The sequence below is a fragment of the Leptosomus discolor genome, chromosome 2 (assembly GCF_034619465.1).
Source record: "Leptosomus discolor isolate bLepDis1 chromosome 2, bLepDis1.hap2, whole genome shotgun sequence".
Classification (NCBI taxonomy): Eukaryota; Metazoa; Chordata; class Aves; order Leptosomiformes; family Leptosomidae; genus Leptosomus; species Leptosomus discolor.
Window position 1 is genome coordinate 52,428,975 of NC_141392.1, and position 20,917 is coordinate 52,449,891.

At 46.9% G+C, this 20,917-nt stretch overlaps 2 protein-coding genes across 2 annotated transcripts; both read right to left on the reverse strand.

Annotated features, from left to right (window-relative positions):
* Positions 1-4,110: 4,110 nt before the first annotated feature.
* On the reverse strand, positions 4,111-16,060 carry PNLDC1 (PARN like ribonuclease domain containing exonuclease 1). Its single transcript, XM_086461070.1, has 19 exons — positions 15,985-16,060; positions 15,426-15,483; positions 15,231-15,322; positions 14,265-14,298; positions 14,021-14,141; positions 13,209-13,297; positions 12,814-12,914; positions 11,420-11,499; positions 10,275-10,412; positions 9,288-9,357; positions 8,946-9,031; positions 8,663-8,718; positions 7,502-7,569; positions 6,567-6,620; positions 6,318-6,360; positions 5,647-5,746; positions 4,999-5,174; positions 4,740-4,838; positions 4,111-4,183 (listed from the first exon to the last, which is right to left on the reverse strand). The coding sequence occupies exons 1-19, from the start codon at positions 16,058-16,060 to the stop codon at positions 4,111-4,113; spliced, it is 1,614 nt and encodes a 537-aa protein (XP_086317196.1).
* A 625-nt stretch (positions 16,061-16,685) lies between these two features.
* On the reverse strand, positions 16,686-20,042 carry MRPL18 (mitochondrial ribosomal protein L18). Its single transcript, XM_086461071.1, has 4 exons — positions 19,979-20,042; positions 18,336-18,516; positions 17,134-17,368; positions 16,686-16,889 (listed from the first exon to the last, which is right to left on the reverse strand). Exons 1-4 carry the CDS (start codon positions 20,040-20,042, stop codon positions 16,818-16,820), a joined length of 552 nt encoding a protein of 183 aa, XP_086317197.1. The 3' UTR covers positions 16,686-16,817.
* Positions 20,043-20,917: the final 875 nt, after the last annotated feature.

Here is a 20,917-nt window from a genome sequence, read left to right on the forward strand (position 1 = left end):
CTGAGCCTCCCCTTTCTGCCTGTGCCCCACAGCCACCCTCAGCCATTTTCTGCCCCGTGAGTTCCACATGTCTCTGAGGGCAGAGGTAGGGATTGGAGGCAGCTTGCTTCCCTCCCTGCTGCTCAGCCACAGCCTTTGTAACAAGATACTCGGTGCTTACACATACTCGCACGGGTAGCTCTCCACCAGCGCTCCTGTGGATGTGTGGGCTAGCCCCAGCAGCAGCTCTGCGAGCCAGCCACCTCAGTAGTCAGCCATCCCCACCACGAGACGTGCCACACCTCCAGTGCAGCTCTACTCCCTTGCTTTTGGGCTCCCCCAGCAAACCAAAAGATACACAGATTTGTGCTTTCCCCAGCATCACTGGCCTGTATCTCCTTAACACACCTGCCTTACGGAGGGGAGTGGGCCAAAGCAATGCTCCCCTTCTGAGGGTCCCTTGTGTCAGACTGAGTATAATCACCCCCTTTCCTTAAGCATAAGGGTTGTTAGAAGAAATATGGCCACAGCATTTCATGCACTGCCCTCTCAATTAGTCTTTGGGGGCGGGGGCTTGTCCAGTGGTGGAGACTACAGCAACCAGTGTAGAGGGGCCGTTGGGAAAAGCCATGGGAAAAAGGGAGATAAACCCAGAACATAAAAGCCAGAGCTGCTGCTGCATATGCAGAACACCACAAAAACGTGTTAACAGAGCAGTTGTACAGCAGGGTTTTCCCATCTCTGAGGCATATGGAAATTTCCTCAGTCTCTTCATCAGCGCACAAAGTTCTGACCCAGCCGCAGGGCTGCGATACAGCCAAAGCCACTCTGGCTTGGCAGGGTACCTCGCATCAAGGGGGCACTTAGCACCGGGCCTTTTCACTTGATTTGTCCAGTAAGACATTTGCAACCTCACCATTCCAAGATGCACCAAGGTTTTCAGCTATGATGTATTTTGAATAAATGCATAATATTAAGAAGATTCATTGATTCACACCATTAGAAGACATAAGAGTACGTAAAACTTTCTTCTATACAAAAAGAATACCTTGACTTTTAGGAGAGGTAAATCCTGCTGTCTTCCAATGCCAGTGTGTATCTGGCATATCACCACTGAAGACACAAGAAGTAAGAATGATGTTTTAAGGAATATTTAGAGACAGTTTCACCTTTTCCATGTATGGATCCATTGACATTTTTGCATAATTGAATAGTGCTGTTTGTTGGGCTTTTTTTTTTTTTAATTAAGGATAAAAATAAAATTTCTTAACAACTGTCTGGTGTGACAGGATTTCTCTGAAACAATACTGAGCTCTGCCATTGCAAGACTTCCATTGGGGGTGTTCAGCAACAGGAGGTGCCCTGAGAGGCTTCCCACCAGAGTAGAGGTATTATCTCAAAACACACATATTTAATCTTGAACATGTAAAAAAAAAAAAAAAAAATCAAATTGTTCTTGGAAATAGGCATATTCTGATCTGCAGTGCTCCACTAGCAGGGCTATACTTTTAACACAAACCTTCACAATTTCAGAGTTCTAACATCTTGTTTCATTGAGGGTTGGAATTATGCTTTCAAGCCTTACAGCTAAAGCACAAATTTCTCACAGTGCAGGGAAGCAGATGTGCTGTAAGTGCTGCTAGGGACTTCGCTGTGGTTTTATCACTGTCTTAGGGAGACAGGTTTGATTTTCTGAGCTGCCAGCCCCCAGAGCGACTCAGCAACTTTGACATGCACCTCTTCAGAGCCAGTTACAAGGCAGGTTGCACCACCTCGAACTGGCTTCATAAGAATCAAAAGTACCCCCCACTCCTTGCAGAAGACATGCAGGAACAGGCATAACCTGAATTACCTTTGGTACTTCCAACTTCAATTAATAACAATTCCCTAGTCTGGAACAAAAGCAACAGCTGAGGTCAGAATGGCCAGACCAGCGTGTTCAGGGAGATTTTGTCTTGATCTACAGCTGCTCAGAAAAACTTGTAAATCTGTTCCCACAGCTGAAAGTTGCTGCTTTGATTTGTTAGAGCAGCCCCCAGCCAACCCATTCCATGGGAATTGACTGCTAGTACATCTGACTGATGCCTTTAAAAGGCTCTGAGCAGCGAGTGACCCTAGGTTATTACAGACAGGCAACTTGTTTCTGTAAATTCTCCCCTAGGAGACAGATCAGAATATACTCATCCCGCTTATTTCTTCTTCATGTATTTGCTATGCATGTAAACTCAACCGATTTATAGTAGCAGTATCTGATCTACAGCAATTGTTATTTACAAGTTCTCCCATGTCTAGTGCAGGAAAGCCAAGTCTCTTGATTCACTGCTACATGAAGCATGTCTGTCCCTTGGAAAGGGAGAAGGCATGGTCAGAGCCCATGGGCTATTTCTCGGAAAGGGGTGAAAGGATCTCTGCTTTCTTCCCCAGGGAAGTTGGTGTGTTTCTCTAGAAGATGAACCACGAAAGAGAGTAGTACTGCAGGGAGCTAATCCATTATTTGTCTATGTGCCACTTGGAGAAGAAAATGAGAGGAAGGGAACAAAATTTAAAGACAAACAAGTTCTTTGTTCCTTCGAAGTGCGTGCTCCCTTAAAAACTGCTGTGCTTCTCAAAGGTAACAGCATCTGTATCATCATGATCCCCAGACTGTAAAGATTAGATGCAAGTGAGGCTGCATCTCCCCCTGTTTAAGTAGCTAGCTGAATCTGGACCCCAGAGAACAAGGGTATTATTTTTTCCCATATCACAAGCTAGTAAGAGTGCTTCTGTGGGAAAATGCATGCTACTGCATGTAACGCCCAGTGAAAATTTTCCCAAATCTACACAACACACAGAGCTTATGCTCTCCTTGACACAAGGGGGGGTGCCTAATGATGCTAAAAGACAAACACACCCCCCCCCCAACATTACAGAATAAACAGGGAGATACTCACACTGGTGTTTGAAGGAACACTGCCACAGAGAACCCCATCACTGAAGGGGTTACCAAAAAACAAAAAACAAAAAACAAACCCAAAGTCATCAAGAAGTCAGTTACTTGTCAGGCTAGGAGCTGGCTTATGAAACAAAAGCAGTAAACCACAAGCTGTGCAGAACTTGAGAACCACATCTGAAGACACACTGCCCTTTTCTCCCGAAGAGCAGCAGTGGCAAACCGTTCGCAGCAGAGAGCACGTGATCCTCAGGCACACTGCAATACTGCGCTGCTGCTTTAATACTGCCCTGCAGCAACTCCCATTTTACAGTCGATTAAAGGCAGATTCTACATATTAGATGATCGTGGACCCCACCCAATTAGGTCTGACTGATGAAATCTAGGGACCAGTATTTGGAAGCCATGGATCAGCAGGTTGTCTTTAAGAATAAAAGGAAATTAGGAAGGAAAAATTTCTGAAGACCACAGTCCCGGGACTGGCAAATACTCCAGCTGTATCAGAGAAACTGATCCACAAAGCCTGCCTCACGATATTCTTGGATAAAGGACTGCTCACATGCGGTGCACTAGAAGCAAACAGAAATGAGTGCCAACTCACCTGACCTGCGTATATTCTACAAATTGGAAGCTGATAAATTCTACTTATCCGTGTCCATCCTCAGCTCTGCTGCCGCTGAAAACACTACTGCATGACACTGACAGCACTGCAAATCAGTTACTATTCCCCAGAATCCTTCGTGACCCCCAAAAGTGGTTTCTCCATCAACTCTGCCCATTTTCATTTGGTAAACAGCGACATTTCCCCTGCTTTACAACTGAAGCTAAAAATAGCCTCTTCCATTTCATAACTTTACAAACTTCATCAGAAATATATTTTATGCAGCAGCACAAGCACTGGGAACAAGCTGGGGTTATGAATAGCTGTGAAGAACCAACAGAGGATCAAAGTAAATTAGGCATCGAAAGAACCATCTCTCATTCTTCAGGAGGGGACTATGCTTTGAACAGATTACAAAATACCACAAACTGGAAACAAACACATCCTCTTTAAAAAACACATTTCCAAGAAAGCAATTAAAAACACTATTCATAGCTTTTTTTTTTTTAACTCAGTTTATTGAATGAAATGAAACAAAACATAGACAAACACAAAAAAAGTAAGATCTGCATTCCTCACGTCTCATCTGTGAGGCAGTCCTTTAGAACGAACGGCAAGGAGCTCCTCCAAGTACAAAGGCCAAAAGAGACCACAGTGCCACAATACCAGAGACTCTAAAGGGTAAGAATAATAAATGCTGTTAGACTACTTACATTTAGGGCTTAATTTTGTTCTTATTAAGCACTGAGATTCTTTTCCAAACCATGTCAGACCAGAAATTCACCCTTCATGAGCATCGCTGTCACCGCCTCACAAGAGGGGTGCGCTGTGAATCCGGAATTCTGTCCTACTACTGAGCTTTTGACTCTGCTGTAGAGAAAACACATCCACTCAAGATGCTGCCTCTCTTTGAGCTTATTAGAGCTAGCGCTACAGCTCATCAAGATAATCCTCTCTCCGCTATGATAGCACATGATAGTTTTGTGCTATCCATGCTGTAACATTCCCTGGTTAATCAGGATCAAGACTAAAGTCCATCTGCCCAGGGCTGAAAGCTCAGAAGCAGCCACCCAGCCGTCGCCAAGCAAACCCACTTCCGAACCCCTTGTTCTCCTGAAGGGCTGGCAGAAGAACATCGCAGAGGGGCGGCAGCCCGCTGCTGTGGCAGGGCCGGGCACCCCGAAAGGAACGCTTTCCCCCCTGCCCGCTGCTGTGCTTCCCGTCACTCACTGCAGCAGGCAGCTCACGGGCGGAGAGTCCCTCCAGTGGCGATAGACGGACACCCGCAGGTGAGGGTGATGCCTGTAGTCTCGCAGAACGCGCCTGACGCTGCAATGGAAGCAGATGCCATGAGCTGAGGCTTGCAGGCTGCTCGCAGCACCCCACAGCTCAGGACACGAATCTCTTTATCTAATAGTTGTCACAGCAGGGGGAGGGTGGATCAGAGAGGATCAAGGGACCACAAAATTAAGACTTTCCAGCCACTTACTGCTTAAATTTATTGGAGAGCAGAATGAACTGGTTCTTTGAAAGCTGTCTGACATCAAAGCGACAAAGAGCTTTAAACTCTTGGTAAATCTGCCTTTCATTCAGCCCTGGCCAGCCATGGACATGGACAACCAAGAGAGGGGGATATTGGCAGGGAGCATCTTCTCCACAGAAATTCTGGAAAACGTACAGTACTGAGATATACCTGAGTTCAGAAATACTACAGAAACACTACTAATATAATCAGAAAATATGCAAAACGTGACACAAATAAAACAAGTTGTACAACGCAGCTGTTGGTGTAAAATTATTTTCTTTTGTCCTAAGGTTCTTCTAAACACGAGTCATAAAAGCCAACTGTCCCAATTACCATGGAGAGACAACCAGAGAAACAGCAAGCTCTCTTACAGAGCAGGATTAGGGCAACGTAAATTGACTAATGCCATCTTACAGGATAACAATATTAAAACACTTCACAAGGCAGAAATTCAACTCATTTGCCATTTTGAAAGGTCAACTGTGCCATTTGTGTGACAGCAACTTGGCGGGCCCAGGCACTGGCAGAGTCTTGTCCTCTAGTGAAGCCGTCAACTAGGCTACTGACCTACGCACCCCACAAACTGGTCACAGACCTGCAATTCATACGCACAATGCTTGAAACACCACCTCGGATGAAATTCACTTTGTTCAGACACTCGGCTAACACGCTGAGATATTGAGAGAAAGAAGGATCAGCCTCCACTGCATCACTACATCAGAAAACAAAATGGAAGAAAGTTGTGTTTCTCCAGTGCTGCACTGCTCCACAGTGTCTCTGGAGCACAGAGCTCCTGCAGGAGCTCTTCAAATAGCGACAAAATAGGTATTTCAGATCTTGGGATTTTCTACAAGAAGTCAAAAAGCTGCCAGCAAAGGGAAGGGATCTGAACAGTTGCCTCTTAGGAACTTAACTGAAGGCACTGAATCACACAGATTTCAAAAATGGAAACTAATGGAAAATTATTTGACCCTTACTCAAGTGCACTGAACTTGAGAGAGCTTGTTCAAGGATAAAAGAGTCACAATGCCATTTCCCAACCTCTGAGCCATCGCATGGCCCCTGATTTCATTTTTTAAATGTCAGCTTTGACATAAAGCTACTACTTTCAGATTTATAAAATAAAAATCTAATTAGAAGTGACATTTCCAATAACACTTTCTCTTATCCAAAAGGAAGGCCAGCCTGTAAAATGAAAAGTCAGCCAGAACGAGCTGACAACCATTTTCCGTAGGGCCCATCCACGTAATGCAAATTTCAGTAAACATCTAAACATCACTCACTCTGTGGATCTGCACAGTAGCAAATGAGCTGACTTCAGAAGAACTAGAAGGAGGAATAATGAGGTGGCATTAGAACAAAGCTAAAGAAACATAACTAAGCAAACGTAAAGCAAAACCTCATTAAAGTGCAGCTAAGTTACTAAGAGCAACAGACTGCATATAAACAAGTATTTCTTAGCATCTTAGAGCAGGAAAGGAATTGCCAAGTCCTAATACAAACTCTGAAGAAGTGTTTAAGAAACATTTTACCTGAACCACAGAGAAATGCATCATAGCCTGCCTCGTGAGGAGATTTCTTCTCAGCTGTACGTGTCCGACAAAACCAAAAAGGAGTAACACCTTTAGCACACTACGGGAACTGCCCCACTGCAGAATCCTAAGATTTGTAAGATCCACTGTTCTGTTTTGGAGGTTTTTCCCCCCACACCCTCAGTTCCATTTCCTCCCTCACCCCGAAACCTTTACATCCCATAGAAAGTCTATGCTTCTACCATGCATTTTAAAACGATACCAACACAAAGGCAGCAATTACACGAATGGCTGAAAAGCTTAGCGAGATGCACATTAAAAAAATTCTAACTTTCATGAAGATCTAAACCAAATTGTGTTGTATACGTTACTGACGGTATGGGAACCATTTCAAAACGCAGGAGGCTCTGCGCTGCAGGACACCATGCTGCCAGGAGAAGCCAGGGAACACCTGCCTCGCAGCCCATATCACACCACGTACCGAACACGCCCTCCGGCACACACAGCACCACTAACCCAGCACATGAGCCACTGAGCTCCTGCTACTTTCTGGGACCTCCCTGCCATTAGTCCCCACCCACTATTTTCCACTCTAGGATCACTGTTTCCCACCTCCCCTTGCCCCTTCCAAGGCCCACCAACTCTTCACAGTCCCAACCTGGGCTCAGTTCAGCCCAAGTTAGAGCAAAATGCCATTTGTGCTAGCTGCACGATGCAAAACTGCCCTGCGTTACCCTTGGCAGCTACCAGGGACATGCAGAACACATGTTATTTTGGGAGCTCAGGCTTTGGGTCTGGGCAGAAATGTGTATCAGCAGCTCAGTGCCAATTCAGCAGACCCACTGGCACTCACTCATGCTTTGCACGTGGACATCCACACAGTAAATCAAACCCCTTTTAACTACCAGACTTTGAACATTTGCTTAAGAACATACCATATCTTGAGCAATCACTTGCAAGAGCTATCACTGGGCATGCTGGATCTTCGGGATTTTGGTTGCTGCTGAAAACAAGTGGATGTGTAAGATTTTTGTCTTTTGTCATTACATTAGAGATGTTAGATAATGTTCTTTAGTGACCTGTGGCTTCATTTCAGAAAAAGCTACTGAGGACTTTAAAATGAAGTTTGGTAGTAATCCATGAAAAGGCTAAGATACTTAGTTAAGTAATATCTACCAGTTTTCTTCCTGAAAACTAACTCCTAAATACTTCTTCAGTCTCTTCCCACAATCAAACCTTCTAAGCAGCAGGTCTGCTCTAATTGCATACAAAAAAAAAATGTGACCAGAACTAAAAATCAATGGAAAACTCCAAGGAAAGGAGTTGACTAGATGGTTCTATTTGCATAGGGAACTCTGGAGGACAGATTAATAAACAGATAGCCATGGAATGACTGAAATAAAAGAAAGTACAAACAAGCATAAAAATTCCTAAGAATCTGCAGACTGAAATTGCTAAAACAAAAAACCCCTAGAATCCCAGTACTGTTTTTATAAGCACTAATGTTGCATCTCCTTCTTGGGAGTAGGGGGTGACAGGAAAGAGGCGAAATTTTCCTTTTCTTAGCAAAATTGACATGAATACAATTTATCCACAAAAGAAGTGTAAAAAAGAGAGAAAAAGAGAGAACTCTTCTACCACATCAATGCTAACTTCATGAGATACTGTATCTACTCACGTGCTCGATTTGAACACTGTATTTAGTTACTGCTTTGGGCTCAGTGCAGCTCTTTCTTGGGAGCTGCCATTTGAAATTAGGGTGTAGTTTCACTGGGAACTGAAACTCATTCATTTCATAACATGACATAAGCAACACACAACTCTAGAGTTGTATGTAAAACCGTCGGCAAGCCAAACTTGTGACCAATGAAGTAATGGTAGTACAATACAAGAAGTGACTTAGAACAAATAATTACTGCACAATTACTTTGTAAGAAAGACAAGCAAATCTTTTGCTCTTAAATTTAGAAAGCCAAGAAACCAGCTGAGGAACATCTGGGAGAAGGAAAGGTATGAACATGTGAAATGACTGACTTTGAAATATCTTCCCCGAGAAAACAAAAGGATTGCTGAAGGCTTTATAGACCACCACTTACCTGCACAAAACCGCATACACCTCCAAAAGATTAGATACTCGAGGAAATGGACATTTCTATAAAAGAAGAACACGTCAGAAACCCAACCAAGACAGACCTTGTGGTAAGTGAGATCATTTGCTGGTACTGCTGATTCATTAAATGAGATCTACAATCAGAATGTCTCAGGACAACACTGAGAACTGGTCACAGTTCTGTAACCACAGGGCACTGAGGAAAGATATCCTCTCTTTTGGGTGAAAGACAAGCTTTAACTCCAAACAAAAAGACCTCTGCATCTCACCTTCCAGAGGGATTTTGTTACAGTCTTGGTGTCTATGAGGACAGGAAACAGGTTGTGAATGTTCCTTTTAAACTCCTCATAGCTTTCTGAAAGCAAAACATACGTGGAGAAAGACATCGTAAACCTGAGGAAAAGCCAACTGTATTTCAAATGAGTACGAAAGAGAGGTGAAGTCAGAGGAACTATGCACTGCTCCAGCAGCTAAGAGCTCAGAAGAGGCAACTAGCACTGCTGCTTGCTAAGCACTGTGGGTGGCTGGGGTGGCGAATGACCACTGTGCTTACTGTCCCATCCCCATTGCAAAGGCAGCAGCCTGGGGACAGCAGCTACGTACAGCATTACCTGGAAGGGGCTTGTAGAACTTGTCGTGAAGATGCATAAGGTCCATAAGCATGTTATGTCCCACCAGGGGCTACAGGAAAAACATAAACACAACAGCCCATTGGAGCATATTTTTGAAGAGAGCTCAGGGATAACCAACTTTAGGCATGCTCAACAGCTGTAATCCTTTCCTCTGGTGGACAGCATCCACACAGGCTCATCCAAAAGACATTCAGGCTGCAAAGCTCACAGGAGGACCACTGCTTTCAAGAAATCAGACTTGTGAACTCTTTGAGGAGGGTGTTTTTTCAGCAGCATTCTAGTTTGAGTGGACCTAAGGAGCTAGGTAGATTCAGCTGAACACTGGCAAGATCTTCCAGTGATCAGATTTATAGGCTCACTCACAAGATGAGGTGCCTGCACATCACCCATAGTCTTCTGAAGCTGAAATTCATTCAGTAATCTGGATACAGAACATAAGACTTTCCACACATAATCAGACCAATGGTCCACGTGGTCCAGTAAACTGGTCTGTCAAATGCTGAAAAGCCTAACTTGCCCAAAAGGCAAGAATCTGCTCAGCTTTCTTAGATGGTCACTCACGTGGCATAACACAAGGATTTTCAACATTGCAGACTCCTGCATTTTCTCAAGTGACATACGAAACACATTGCAGAATGGGTTCTGGCTCCCTCTCCCCTGGCTGCACTTGGTTTGCAGAAATCACAGAAAAGCAACACAGGGAAATCTAATGTTTGGATCCAGAATTCTGAGCATGCTTTGGGAGGGGGATCAGGTCAGTAAGAAGACGCAGTGTTTAACACTCATTTTTTCTCATTGTGACTGCAGTCTAAGAGTACACCTCAGTTTTACTGACAACTAAACAGGATGATCACACTGAATGAGTTATTTAATACAAATTACTACTTTATCTTTTATCATCCCTCTACATCCAGTGTAGCCAATCAAAAAGAGATAAACAATGAGAGTAGGGATGAGGCATTTTACCTTCTTGGCTTTAACAAGTGTCTGGAAGAGGTTGGTGAAGCCCCGGGCAGACAGAAGAATAAGCTCCTTCTGGCAGCAGTCGTAACGAGAGTTCTCCAGAAGCTGACGATGCTGTGGACTCACTTTTTTCACCATTACCTGAAACGAACAGTCATTGGGTATCTCAGCCTCCCACGCTAGTTGTACGTACGTTGCTTACTGGGGTTCAGTAACGCTGAGGACAAGTTCAGCTTCTAGGCTATGAAGGATGGAGAAACTGCATTCCCTGGGACCCCAGGACTGCCTTCTCATTTCTTGTCCATATGGAGATCAGTGCTCCAGTAACGGAACAGGCAGCTGCTCTAAGGGTGTCTTACTAATTCTTCTCTTGTTAAGAGGATGGATCCTACAACATTTTTTTTTGGAGCACTAATGAAGTTAATTCAATTTAACTTGACACCAACATGGTAAGTTTATGGCACTGAAAAACAGAAGCAAACAGCAATCACGCAAACTGAGTCCCCAAAGGTGAGAAGGCTGGGTAAACCTGTCACTCTGCTGACACTGGTTATCAGACCAAAATAGTACCAATGGAGGGAAAAAAACAAAACCACCACCAACAAAAAACCTTCTGTAATGTACTTCTAAGCAACTAGTATCATAGCCATACCATGGTTTGAGAAGTCCACACCCATAGGTTTAATTCAGAAAATACCGCACCAAATGTAAAACAGCAACAGCAAACAGCAAGCCATATAACAGAGTAAAAGTCTTCAAAGCAACTACATGGCAAAAGTCAGCAAAGGAAAACCACAAAAAAGGCTAAAACCTGTACATTCTTGTGGAGTTACTGAAGGAGAGATCTAACAAAGTCTGGAGACACGGAGACAGTCTCTCCAGAAATGCCCCAAGGACAAGGACTTCCAGCTCAAGGTATTTTGTGGCTACAGGACAAACAGAAACCAAAGTTACTCAGGTCTTCTGGATCGCTTTTCTTGGAATCCCACAAGCAACACTTCCTAGAACATTCCTTTGTCACGGTCTTCTCCTCCTCCTAGACCCTATCACTAAAAGTATAGGTAACATTTCAGAGTCCATGCAAGAATGCCAGTCCTATCTGTCTAGATAGAAACCCTCTTTTCAAAAGGTCCCCATTTCCATCTCACCTCCTTGTCTCCAAGAGGCTGTGTCCAAACATTTTGGAGAGCCTGTCTCAGAACCAGCTGAACTTCAAACATCTGATAGCCTGAGAAAATAAAATAAAAACTTCAGAGGTGCAGACAAGCCTATTTAGGAAAACACATTTTTCTAGACAGAAGGACTGACAAGATGTTTCTCCCCCAGTGTAAAGAAAATACTCCTGAATCTATGATCTTGGTACATTACCATACACAATGGCAAGAAAAAAACCAAAACAAAACCATACCAAAACCAAACCCAAAAAATAGGCCACACTGAGATTTCAGGCAAATAACATCTTGTGAGGACACAGAGGAAAGGAAAAGACTAACTGAAAAGAAGAGGGAGGAAGGGTACCGCTCTGAAAAAGACTGTGGTTTTGGAAGGTTTCAGAGCAACACACCCAGAAGCCAAACGTACATGAGAGGCACCAATCAATGCATTTTCCCCCACAGCTGATAAGGAACCAACCCAGTCCTCTTCTGAACAGCATTCAAAAAGACACCTTAATCAGCGGTATTACTTCCTTAAATAAATGTATGTCTTGTCACAGGTGCTCACCGTTGCCAAACCCTACTAAAATATCAGTAACACATGTACTGCAGCTGACACAGCAGATACAGGGGGTGGGGAGTTCACTGTGTTTTGTATTTCACATGCTGCAAAAAAGCCTCAATAGACAAAGCCTTAAACACTTTCTGTCCTTCCCCATTTTTTTAAATTTTATTCCCTGACTTAGAGGATTAAGATTTGGTTTCTATGACCAAACTTACAAACTGTTCTCTGCTACAATTCCCTGTCCCTCAACTCCTTCAAAACAGCACAGAAATTCCTCAGCTCTGCTATAGTGCTCCCAAAAGCTAACACACGTGGTAAGTGGCCTGTTTATCCCCACCGGCATATATTTGTGTCTCCATGGGGCTCCTTGTTCCTCCACATGAGAGGGAACAAACTCTGAAATGGCGCCTGCCTTTCCCTTCCCCAAGCAGAAGAAAACAAACAAAAACCAGATCACCCAGGATTTAAAACAAGTCAAAAGTTGTTCTGAGCCAGAGCAACTACAAATTCTCCAGTTACTGCTCTGAAGCAGCACAAAATGGAAGTCTGTTACTAGAAGTACGTAGACATCCACTTCCACTACAGAAAGACCCACCACCCCAATGGAGCAGAAAAGCAGAGCCCAGAGATGAATGCTGGACAGGAACTGAGGCGCAGACAGGGGCAAAGAGTTACCAAGGCAGGATGGGCACAGGCGCTCTTCCTCTCAACAGAGCACTTTAACGGAACAGGCAGCAAAGGACAGCAGCAGCCCCAGAGGTTCAGAAGCGATGAAGCCACTCAGAGCCCGCAAGGGCCTAAAGGGAGGCTCCCTGTTTCATACCACTCAGATCCTGCAGAATCATAGTCTCCTCTTCCCCTGCTGAAGCTATCCAACAGGTCACTTCGTCAATAGCCTTCTTCAGCACATCCCTGTCCAGGGCACTAAAGCAGGATCAAGGGGAAAGAGGCAGCTTGTGAGAAAAAACTCTTCACAGATGGAGCCTTGTGCCTGGCTCTGGGAACGCAAAAGCATAAATTTCTCAACATCCACCCAATTCTCCAGATCGTATCCCGACATCTCAGTCTTCCTTCAGGCAGACGGCAGCATGCTGGACCAGCTGGTGGTGAGGCATTCAGACCAACAGGCTTTAATATTTCTGCAAAATGTGGTCTGAGTGAAGGCGAGTGGTCAATGCAGCCAGTACTGAGGGATCCACGTCTCTGAACAGCGCTCACCTGTTGACTTTCCAGCTGCCCGCTAAGAGATGCTGGCTAAGGATCTTCTCCTGTACCTCATTCATGTATGGGATTCCATCTTTGAGGAACTGAGAGGGGAAAAAAAATGCCAGGTTGGTTACTCTCCCCTCAACTTTCTTGCTGCAAATCAGAGGACAGAGGTTAGCCAGGTCCCAATCCAGTATATACTTGGAAGATGCTCGTGTTCCTCATTCTCAGACTATCCTCTTCAAAAAAAATCAAACTGTAGGTAATCCAAGATGCATTCTTACGTAAAGGAAGGGGTGTTTACGTGTAGAGGAAAGACAAGGATTTTTGCCAACAGTAATCAATTTCTTTTTCTTTGCTTTTACCTTTCCTTTAATGAGATACTTCAAGCGTCAAGATATCACGATGCATGCTGTCCAAAATTGCTAAACAGTGCTCTTATGTGATGACACAGTCTGAATTTTACAGGAAATCTGGCAATAGGCAAGATGCAGGAAAAATGAGACTTCCCCACCTTCAGGGCTCATAAAGCCTCCCATTGAGGTCAGTTTAGTAACCCCTCTTCTCAGCTCACCAGAGACAGGTGTTCTTTTTTTTGAGGTGAGGAAATCTGTCTTAGGCTGACAAAGATGTGGTCGTTACCTCTACGGCAGTTCAGTAAAACCAGCACCCAGTCTCCCTGTTGATAACAAACCACCTGATGCATTCCCTTTAGCAAGATGCTATTTCCACCAGAAATGTAGCACTTAGGGATACTAATCCTAATTTCTCCTGTAATTGCACAACTTCCTCTGTTCTAGATTTCTGGCAGAGAGATTACATACCTTATTATAGTCAAAGCCATAATGAGACAGGAACCGAATGCTAGATGCAGAGAGGGTGAATTCGACATCTGTAACTCCAAATGACGGAAAGAGAAAAAAGTTGTATGAATGCACCACGTACCTACAATGAAAAGAAAAATCTCTCTAGAAGATAAGTACAAGAAGTAACTCCTCCCAAGAGAATTCTGCATAAAATCTCAACTGCACTGTCTTCATTATAACACAAAACCGTTTTTTTACTTACTTGTTTGAACTTTCGTTTGAGAACATTGCCAGCCCTGCAAAAGAGAAACCTCCGTTGAAACGGCAACGTTTAGCTGGATGTCTACAGATACCGTGAAGACTAGGTAAGGGATGTGGGGCTCCCCTGCCGGACTACGTGTTTTCCATTCACTAATGCCACAGACACTGCCAGGCCACCCCCCAGCTCCCTGGGAGCTGAACAGGGACAAGCCTTTAGCGTTAAGTGGGAAAAGGAGTCGAGTCTGATTAAACAGCGAATGGATTGAGCAGTGGGTGAGAAGAGGCGAGTTGGTGACAAAAATCTCCAAGTAGGCATGCACGGGCCTGGAGGTCCAACTACACTGCAAAAGCATTTGGAAGGAGCTAGGCACCACAGAGGACTAGAACATATATGTTACTACTTAGTACTTTTTTTTCTATTAAGCCCTAAAAAGCACATTAAGATCTTAGATCACCTAAGTCTTTGAACAATGTTTTAAGCAGTCTTGGAGCTGGGCTCTTGACCCCTAACTGGTAACTGTCAATAGCCCTCCACCACCACCACCGGCCCTTTCTGGCATTGATTTTTCATTATTTTAGGAATATCAGAAATACTAGCCTTCATTTTCCTCTCTGACATTCCCCTTACTCATACACTGTATCAGATGACACAATCTTGAATGGAAGGTGCTGTCACCTACTTCTCACTTGCATCCTGTTTTAAAAGCCCTCTATTTGTACCTTCAAGCTTGAAATATAAACAGCTTTAGACCAGCAAAAAGTCAGGTGGGCCATATACTGTCATTTAAAATATTAAAAAGCTGGTAGCATTAAACTTCAGAGAGAAAAGAAAACTTACCACAGCAAACAAACAGCTCTGTAACGAGCGAATTAAGACCAGAGCTACCTGCAGGGCTCACCAGCTGACCAAAGGCCAGTTACCGCTGGGACCCTGGGAGATTCTTTTCTGTGTCAGAGCAGCACTTACCAAGCTGAGTGACAGTGAAGCGCTGAACGCTCTGCCTGGCCTTCAGGTACCGCTCCACCGGGGAATCAAACAGGCTATGAACAAAACCAGAATTGGGGGAAGGGGAGTAGACACGAGGAGGTTTGCAACGCACAGGTTGTTCTCTCAGCGCTGGAGCAACAAGCCTCCCTCACATTCCAAGTCCAACAACTTTACCTGGGCTCGCTATTTTGTGGGAAAGTTGAATGTAAGCCAGTAAACTCCATATCGAGGGCTGTTCAGGGGGAAAGAACACGCAAAAAAAAAAAAAAAAAATCTTAAATATGAGGCATGCATTCCACCAGCCGCAGGACAAGGATCTCTGAACACCCTTCTTCACCATAACCTGTGTGCCAAACCCACGGGCCGCAACCTCAAGAGGCAACCGGGCGCCGCGGCAGCGGAGTCTCCTACTGCCTCATCCCCGGGGCAGGATGAGGAAAGGGAAACATCCCCCGGGAAGGGTCCCCCGCCCGCCACTAACACCCGAGCCCGCAGCCCACCAGCCGAGGCCAGCACCGCAGAGGGCTCACTTTACAACCTCTCCTGCCTGTTTCAAGCCCCAGCGTCTCGGCGTTCGCTGTTCCAGCACACACCCGCTAACAGACACCTCAATGCCCGGGTCGCTACGGCCTCGCCCCTCGCCGGGCAACGGCCTGCCACCCCCCCCCCGGCAGGGGCCGGCGCCGGGGCTGAGGGCACCGCCAAGGCCCCCGGCCGCCCCCGCCCCGCTCACCCACGAAGGCGGCGCGGCGCAGGCGGCCCCGCAGGCGCGGCAGGCGCCGCTCGAAGGCGGCCGCCCCCACCTCCATGGTGGGCCCCGCACGGCCCCCGGCCCCGCGCGCCTGCGCCGGTCCGGCGGGGGCGGCTCTTCCCCCGGGGGCACCAACAGAGGGGGCGGGCCCGGCCGGGGTCGGGCAGCCCGCGGGAGGCAAAGGGCGGGGAGGTTTGGGATCGAAACGTGCCGCACGCACACGGCGGGGGCGGCCGGGAGCGATAGGGAACCGTCCGCGGAGAAGCCGGCGGGCGGGCACGGGGAGCGGGACGGGGACGGCGGCGCCCTCCTGCCGGCCGTCGGCACTGGGGCCGCTTCCCTCCTCGGGCCGCCGGGCCTAAGCAGTTGGAATCTAGGGCTGCGAAGATGTATTGGGGGAATTTAATCTTTTTATCGAGTTTACGGCAAAACTTTATTACAGTTCTGAACATTGGTGTAATGACGGCATCCTGCTAAGTTAGACTGGCAGTGTAGAGGGATCAAATATCTAAGCATTTCCAGAGTTCAGATTAGAACAAACCCAAATATTAAAAATAAAATATACTTTAAAATTATTGAATTCTGAAGTAAATTGTTAACCTGTCAGGCTGAACTATGGTAACAGTTTATTCTAGCCTTAAAGGTGTTGGTAATTTTAGAATCAAGAACATGACACACTGCTGTCCCGTTTAGAAATGTTTTATTAGAAGATGCCACGTTCCAACCTTTCCCAGCTCTGGACCTTCACTGTGCCGGCGCACACACCTAAAGAAGCGATCGCCATTCCTTGGAACGTTTTCCCAACCGTCTCCACTTCACTGATAGATTCTTCGTGGCTCATGCAGAACAACACCACCCTCCTCCATAGCTTTTTCAAATTCCTGAATCTTGTTTAAAAGACAGAGACAAAGAAAAGCCATCAGCACTGAAACATCAGTGGGGACACGTAGGTGGAGGGGCAGAGGTTAGCTGAAGCATAATGCCAGGAACTGCAGCTTGTCAAAGCCGCCCTTTTGAGTGTTGCAAGAACGGACTGCCAAGCCACATAAGGAAATTAATGGTGAAAAGGAATACATTTGATGCTTAAAAAGGAGAAATGGACCAAGTAAGCGTAAGGAGATAGGTACTTGCCGAGTCGCAATGATGTTCCCAGGGGATAACAGCTTTAAAGTTCACGAAGTTGATTCCTGCTTCCAAGCAGCGCTGTGCCATTACACGGCCAAGGTTTTTGCACGCTGTTACTCCCTTGGGACTGTACAGGTGTTTCTTTATGGCCCACTCTCGGGTAGAGGCAGATACCACAACATCCCCGTTACTGCGCTCAACAAAGGCTTCTACATAATGCTGTGTCCGCTCAATCCGTAATCTGAGTGAAGGAAAGAAAGAAGATGGGATTATGATGTCTTTTCCCGATGTAAAGAGAGAACACATTCAAATGCTTAAATATGTGACGCACTTTAGGAAATAAAATTGAATGTACTAGAACTATTAATGTAATAATGAATTCTTAATATTGTTTCTATTATCTAGGTGTTTGTTTATTAGGATATAAAACAAGACTCCTATTACCAGTTCAGCAGAGTGAAATTCCAAGAGCAGCTTTTCACCAGTTACTCGGGTGACAGCCCCACGCTGCCTCATGCTCCAAGCCCAGCCCTGTACACCTGCACAGTGGTACAGGCACATCTGAGCTGGACCAGGGGAACGGCTCCAGCAGACACGTAACTGCAGGTTTGCTACGTGGTCTCTTAAAGGCTTGTGCTTACACAGCAGGCGGCAACTTGTCGGGATGGGCAAGTGGTCAGACAGTACTTCATAAGCCATAACACAGAACCACAGAGTATTAGGAGCAACCATTTCTTGCTGCACTGGGACAGTATCAGATTTCCAGGTATGAACAAACCTGACATGGTTCCCCCCTCAAGAATAAAATAATGATTTTGACTCCCCAGCTTAAAATGAACTTATTTTCCAGAGGGCAAGCAGACAGCAGTTTCTAGCTCAAATAAAACAATGATGTATGGTCAGTGCAGGACTAGGAGAATCCTAAATTAAACAGCAGTTACTTAAGCAACATTACTGCTGCCTTAACAGTAAACATCTTCAATGCATACACTAGCTTTCACATGACACTAGCCAACTGTTCTCTGAACACAGAAGGTATCTGTTGATTAAGAGCAACCAAGGGGGCAACTGATTCAGCAACCCAAAAAGCTCATTTTGTAGAGTTTCTGCCTGGTGGGTTCCTGGGCTTCGGTTTTGTTTGTTTTGTTGTTTGTTTGGGTTTTTCTTCTTTTGGAGTCTTCATTTCTGCTGGTGACTTTCTGACTCACCTATGCCAGAATTCACGCTTTGGCCACGTTGTCTTCCAGCCACGCTCCTTCCTAGCCAGGGCCAACTGCTCCAAGTTCCGAGGATTCCTGTTAGTGAAGTCTGGAGCAACAACCTCATTTTCGCTTGTGTCCACTTCAGTCTCAGTTCTGACACTGGCTGTAGTTGATGCAGAACGAAGACCTTGGGGGAAAAGGGGAAATAAAATCCCACAGACTTAAAAAAGAGTGCAGACCGCAGAACAAACACAATACAGAATGATGCAGCTTGTAAAAGTTCACAGGGTAAAACCAGCTTTTAAAAAAAAAAAAACAAACGCTAAATAGATGGATAACCATAGCTCAACTTGTTTCTCCAATTTATGAGGTGAACTGTAAGCTAAAAACTAAAAGTTTTAACACTGGTTCAAAATTTGTGCATAAAATATAAATTCTCGCATGACTAGAAGATCCCCAGGATTACAGAAAGTGAAGTACACAAAGAACAGATGATAGGGCTACCAAATAGCAAGGTAAAAATCATCGATGCTGTCAGACTAATTATGTTGGGAATTAAAATAGTTTACTTGTAGAATATTAGAATTGATTATGTCATTGCTTAAATTTAGGCTGAACTGAAACTTGTTTTACTTCGATTAGCATGTGTTAAGGAAGACCAGTCCTTCAGCTCAAATAAGTGAGCTTTGCGTGGAACGAATCACTCTGTGCCATTTGGCAGAACACTTGGCATGGCCGGCTCAGCCCGGGCAGCTCCATTTACTGAAGCCTTAGGCCACAAGTGGTGACCTGATGCTGAACTTGTGCTTAGCGTGCGAAGGGAGGCCTCGGCAGCTGCATCCCGGGAAAAATGAGGTAGCCTCACTCTCGGCAGAAACTGTGTCCTGTGGAAAATGGGGCGCCCGTATTCCTAACAGATGCTGCATCCTCAAGGCAGGAAAAGCTGGAGACAGAAAAAGCATCCAACGAAGAACAAAAGGACCCCAGATCCAAATATTGTTATTGGACTGAACCATGGCGTGACGGGAGGAGAACTTAGATTGTGAGGGTGTAATTGCCCATGGATTTCTTTGTTCGTGGTCCCTCTCGGAGGGTCCCAGATGGAGCTGAAACAAATCGACTCTGTGGCAGAACCGAGGGTCCAAACTCTTCTTTGCAGTCGGGGGCTAAGATTGGATCGAGCCACACCTGGACTGCTCTGAGAGGAGGTTCAGAAAGCAAGGGGGTCCAGTCTGAACCTCACGGCTTGGCAGAGGGTCTTCCCAAACTCGTCTATAACAAATCGTCACTAATTAACCTAACAAACACGAATTTTGAGTTCGACTTGCAAACTGGCTCTGCTATACAACTTTTCGGTCCAGAAAGGCAGTGGGAACCTCTCACCAGAGTGACAGGCAGCGCCTCTCCCTGTCAGACCGCCCGCCCCGGCCGGAGACGCACGAGCAGCGCCCCCATCCCACAGCAGCCCGAACGGCCATTACAAGCGGGAGCCCGGCACAGACCGGGGCCTGCGCACGGCGGAGCAGCCCCACGAGGACACCCGGCCTCCGGGTCACCCTGGGAGCAGCCTTCCACCGGCAGCACCGGCGGTGCGGAGCCTCGCTGCCGGGAAAGGCCAGCATGGCGAGCCACAGAGGCGCTGAGCTTACCCGCTCCACGTGCCTGGAGCCTGCCGGCCGCCAGCAGCAGGCAGCCGCGGCTGCTCAGCGCCATGGGGAGCCAGTGCCCGCCGCAGCCTCGGGCGGCAGTCACCTCCCCTTTGCTCCACTCAGGGGCACCTGGGCGCCGCCATCTTGCCGACCTCGGCACTTCCCCCGGAAGCCGGCTTGGAGGTACTTCCGCCCGCAGTTGATGATGTCACGCGGAAGCGCCGGCTAACCCGCCCTGCGGCCAAGTGCCTCCGGTGCAAGCGTCCCGGGGAAGGGCACGGTGCGTCAGTCACGCCTCGCAGAACAAAGCCCCGACTTGGGCATCTCCTGTCATTTCGCCCCTCGGAAAAAGGCCGCGGGGCGGTGTCGGCGCTCCGTTTCCTGGGCCGGGTCTAAGGAGGAGGGAGCCGGGCCCAGCAAGCGGACGACTCCCCGCGCCTAACCAAAGCCACGGGGCCGAGACCAAAGCCGCTGCAAAGCCCTTGCCCGCCTTTAGTAAAAGGCGAAACTGATCCTTTTGCGCTGCAGGCTGCGGATCTGCCGCTACGGAACAGGGCACAGGCGGCGCCGGGAGGCGTGCGGTACAGCCCACCCCACGGAGGCGGCAGAGGGTACCGCCACCCCCGCTGCTGCCCCCTCCCCGGCCGCTGCAGGGTCATCCTGAGCGCTAACAAACCCCGCAGCCTTCGCGGGGGCGGGGCGGGGCCGGCACGGCACGGCACGGCGGGCCCTGCCCGCTCCCTCACCGCGCCCCTGAGAGGCGAGGGAGCCGGCGCGCATGCGCGCGAGCCCCCGCTACCTTCTAGAACCTCCTGGAACGGCTCCTGCCCCTCCCTCGGCGCGGCGGCTTTGTTCAACGGCACGCACCAATCGCGGCTTGAGACTGGACCGTACCGCGCTCCTGGATTGGGCAGGAGGGCGTGGGCCCGCCCCTCGCTG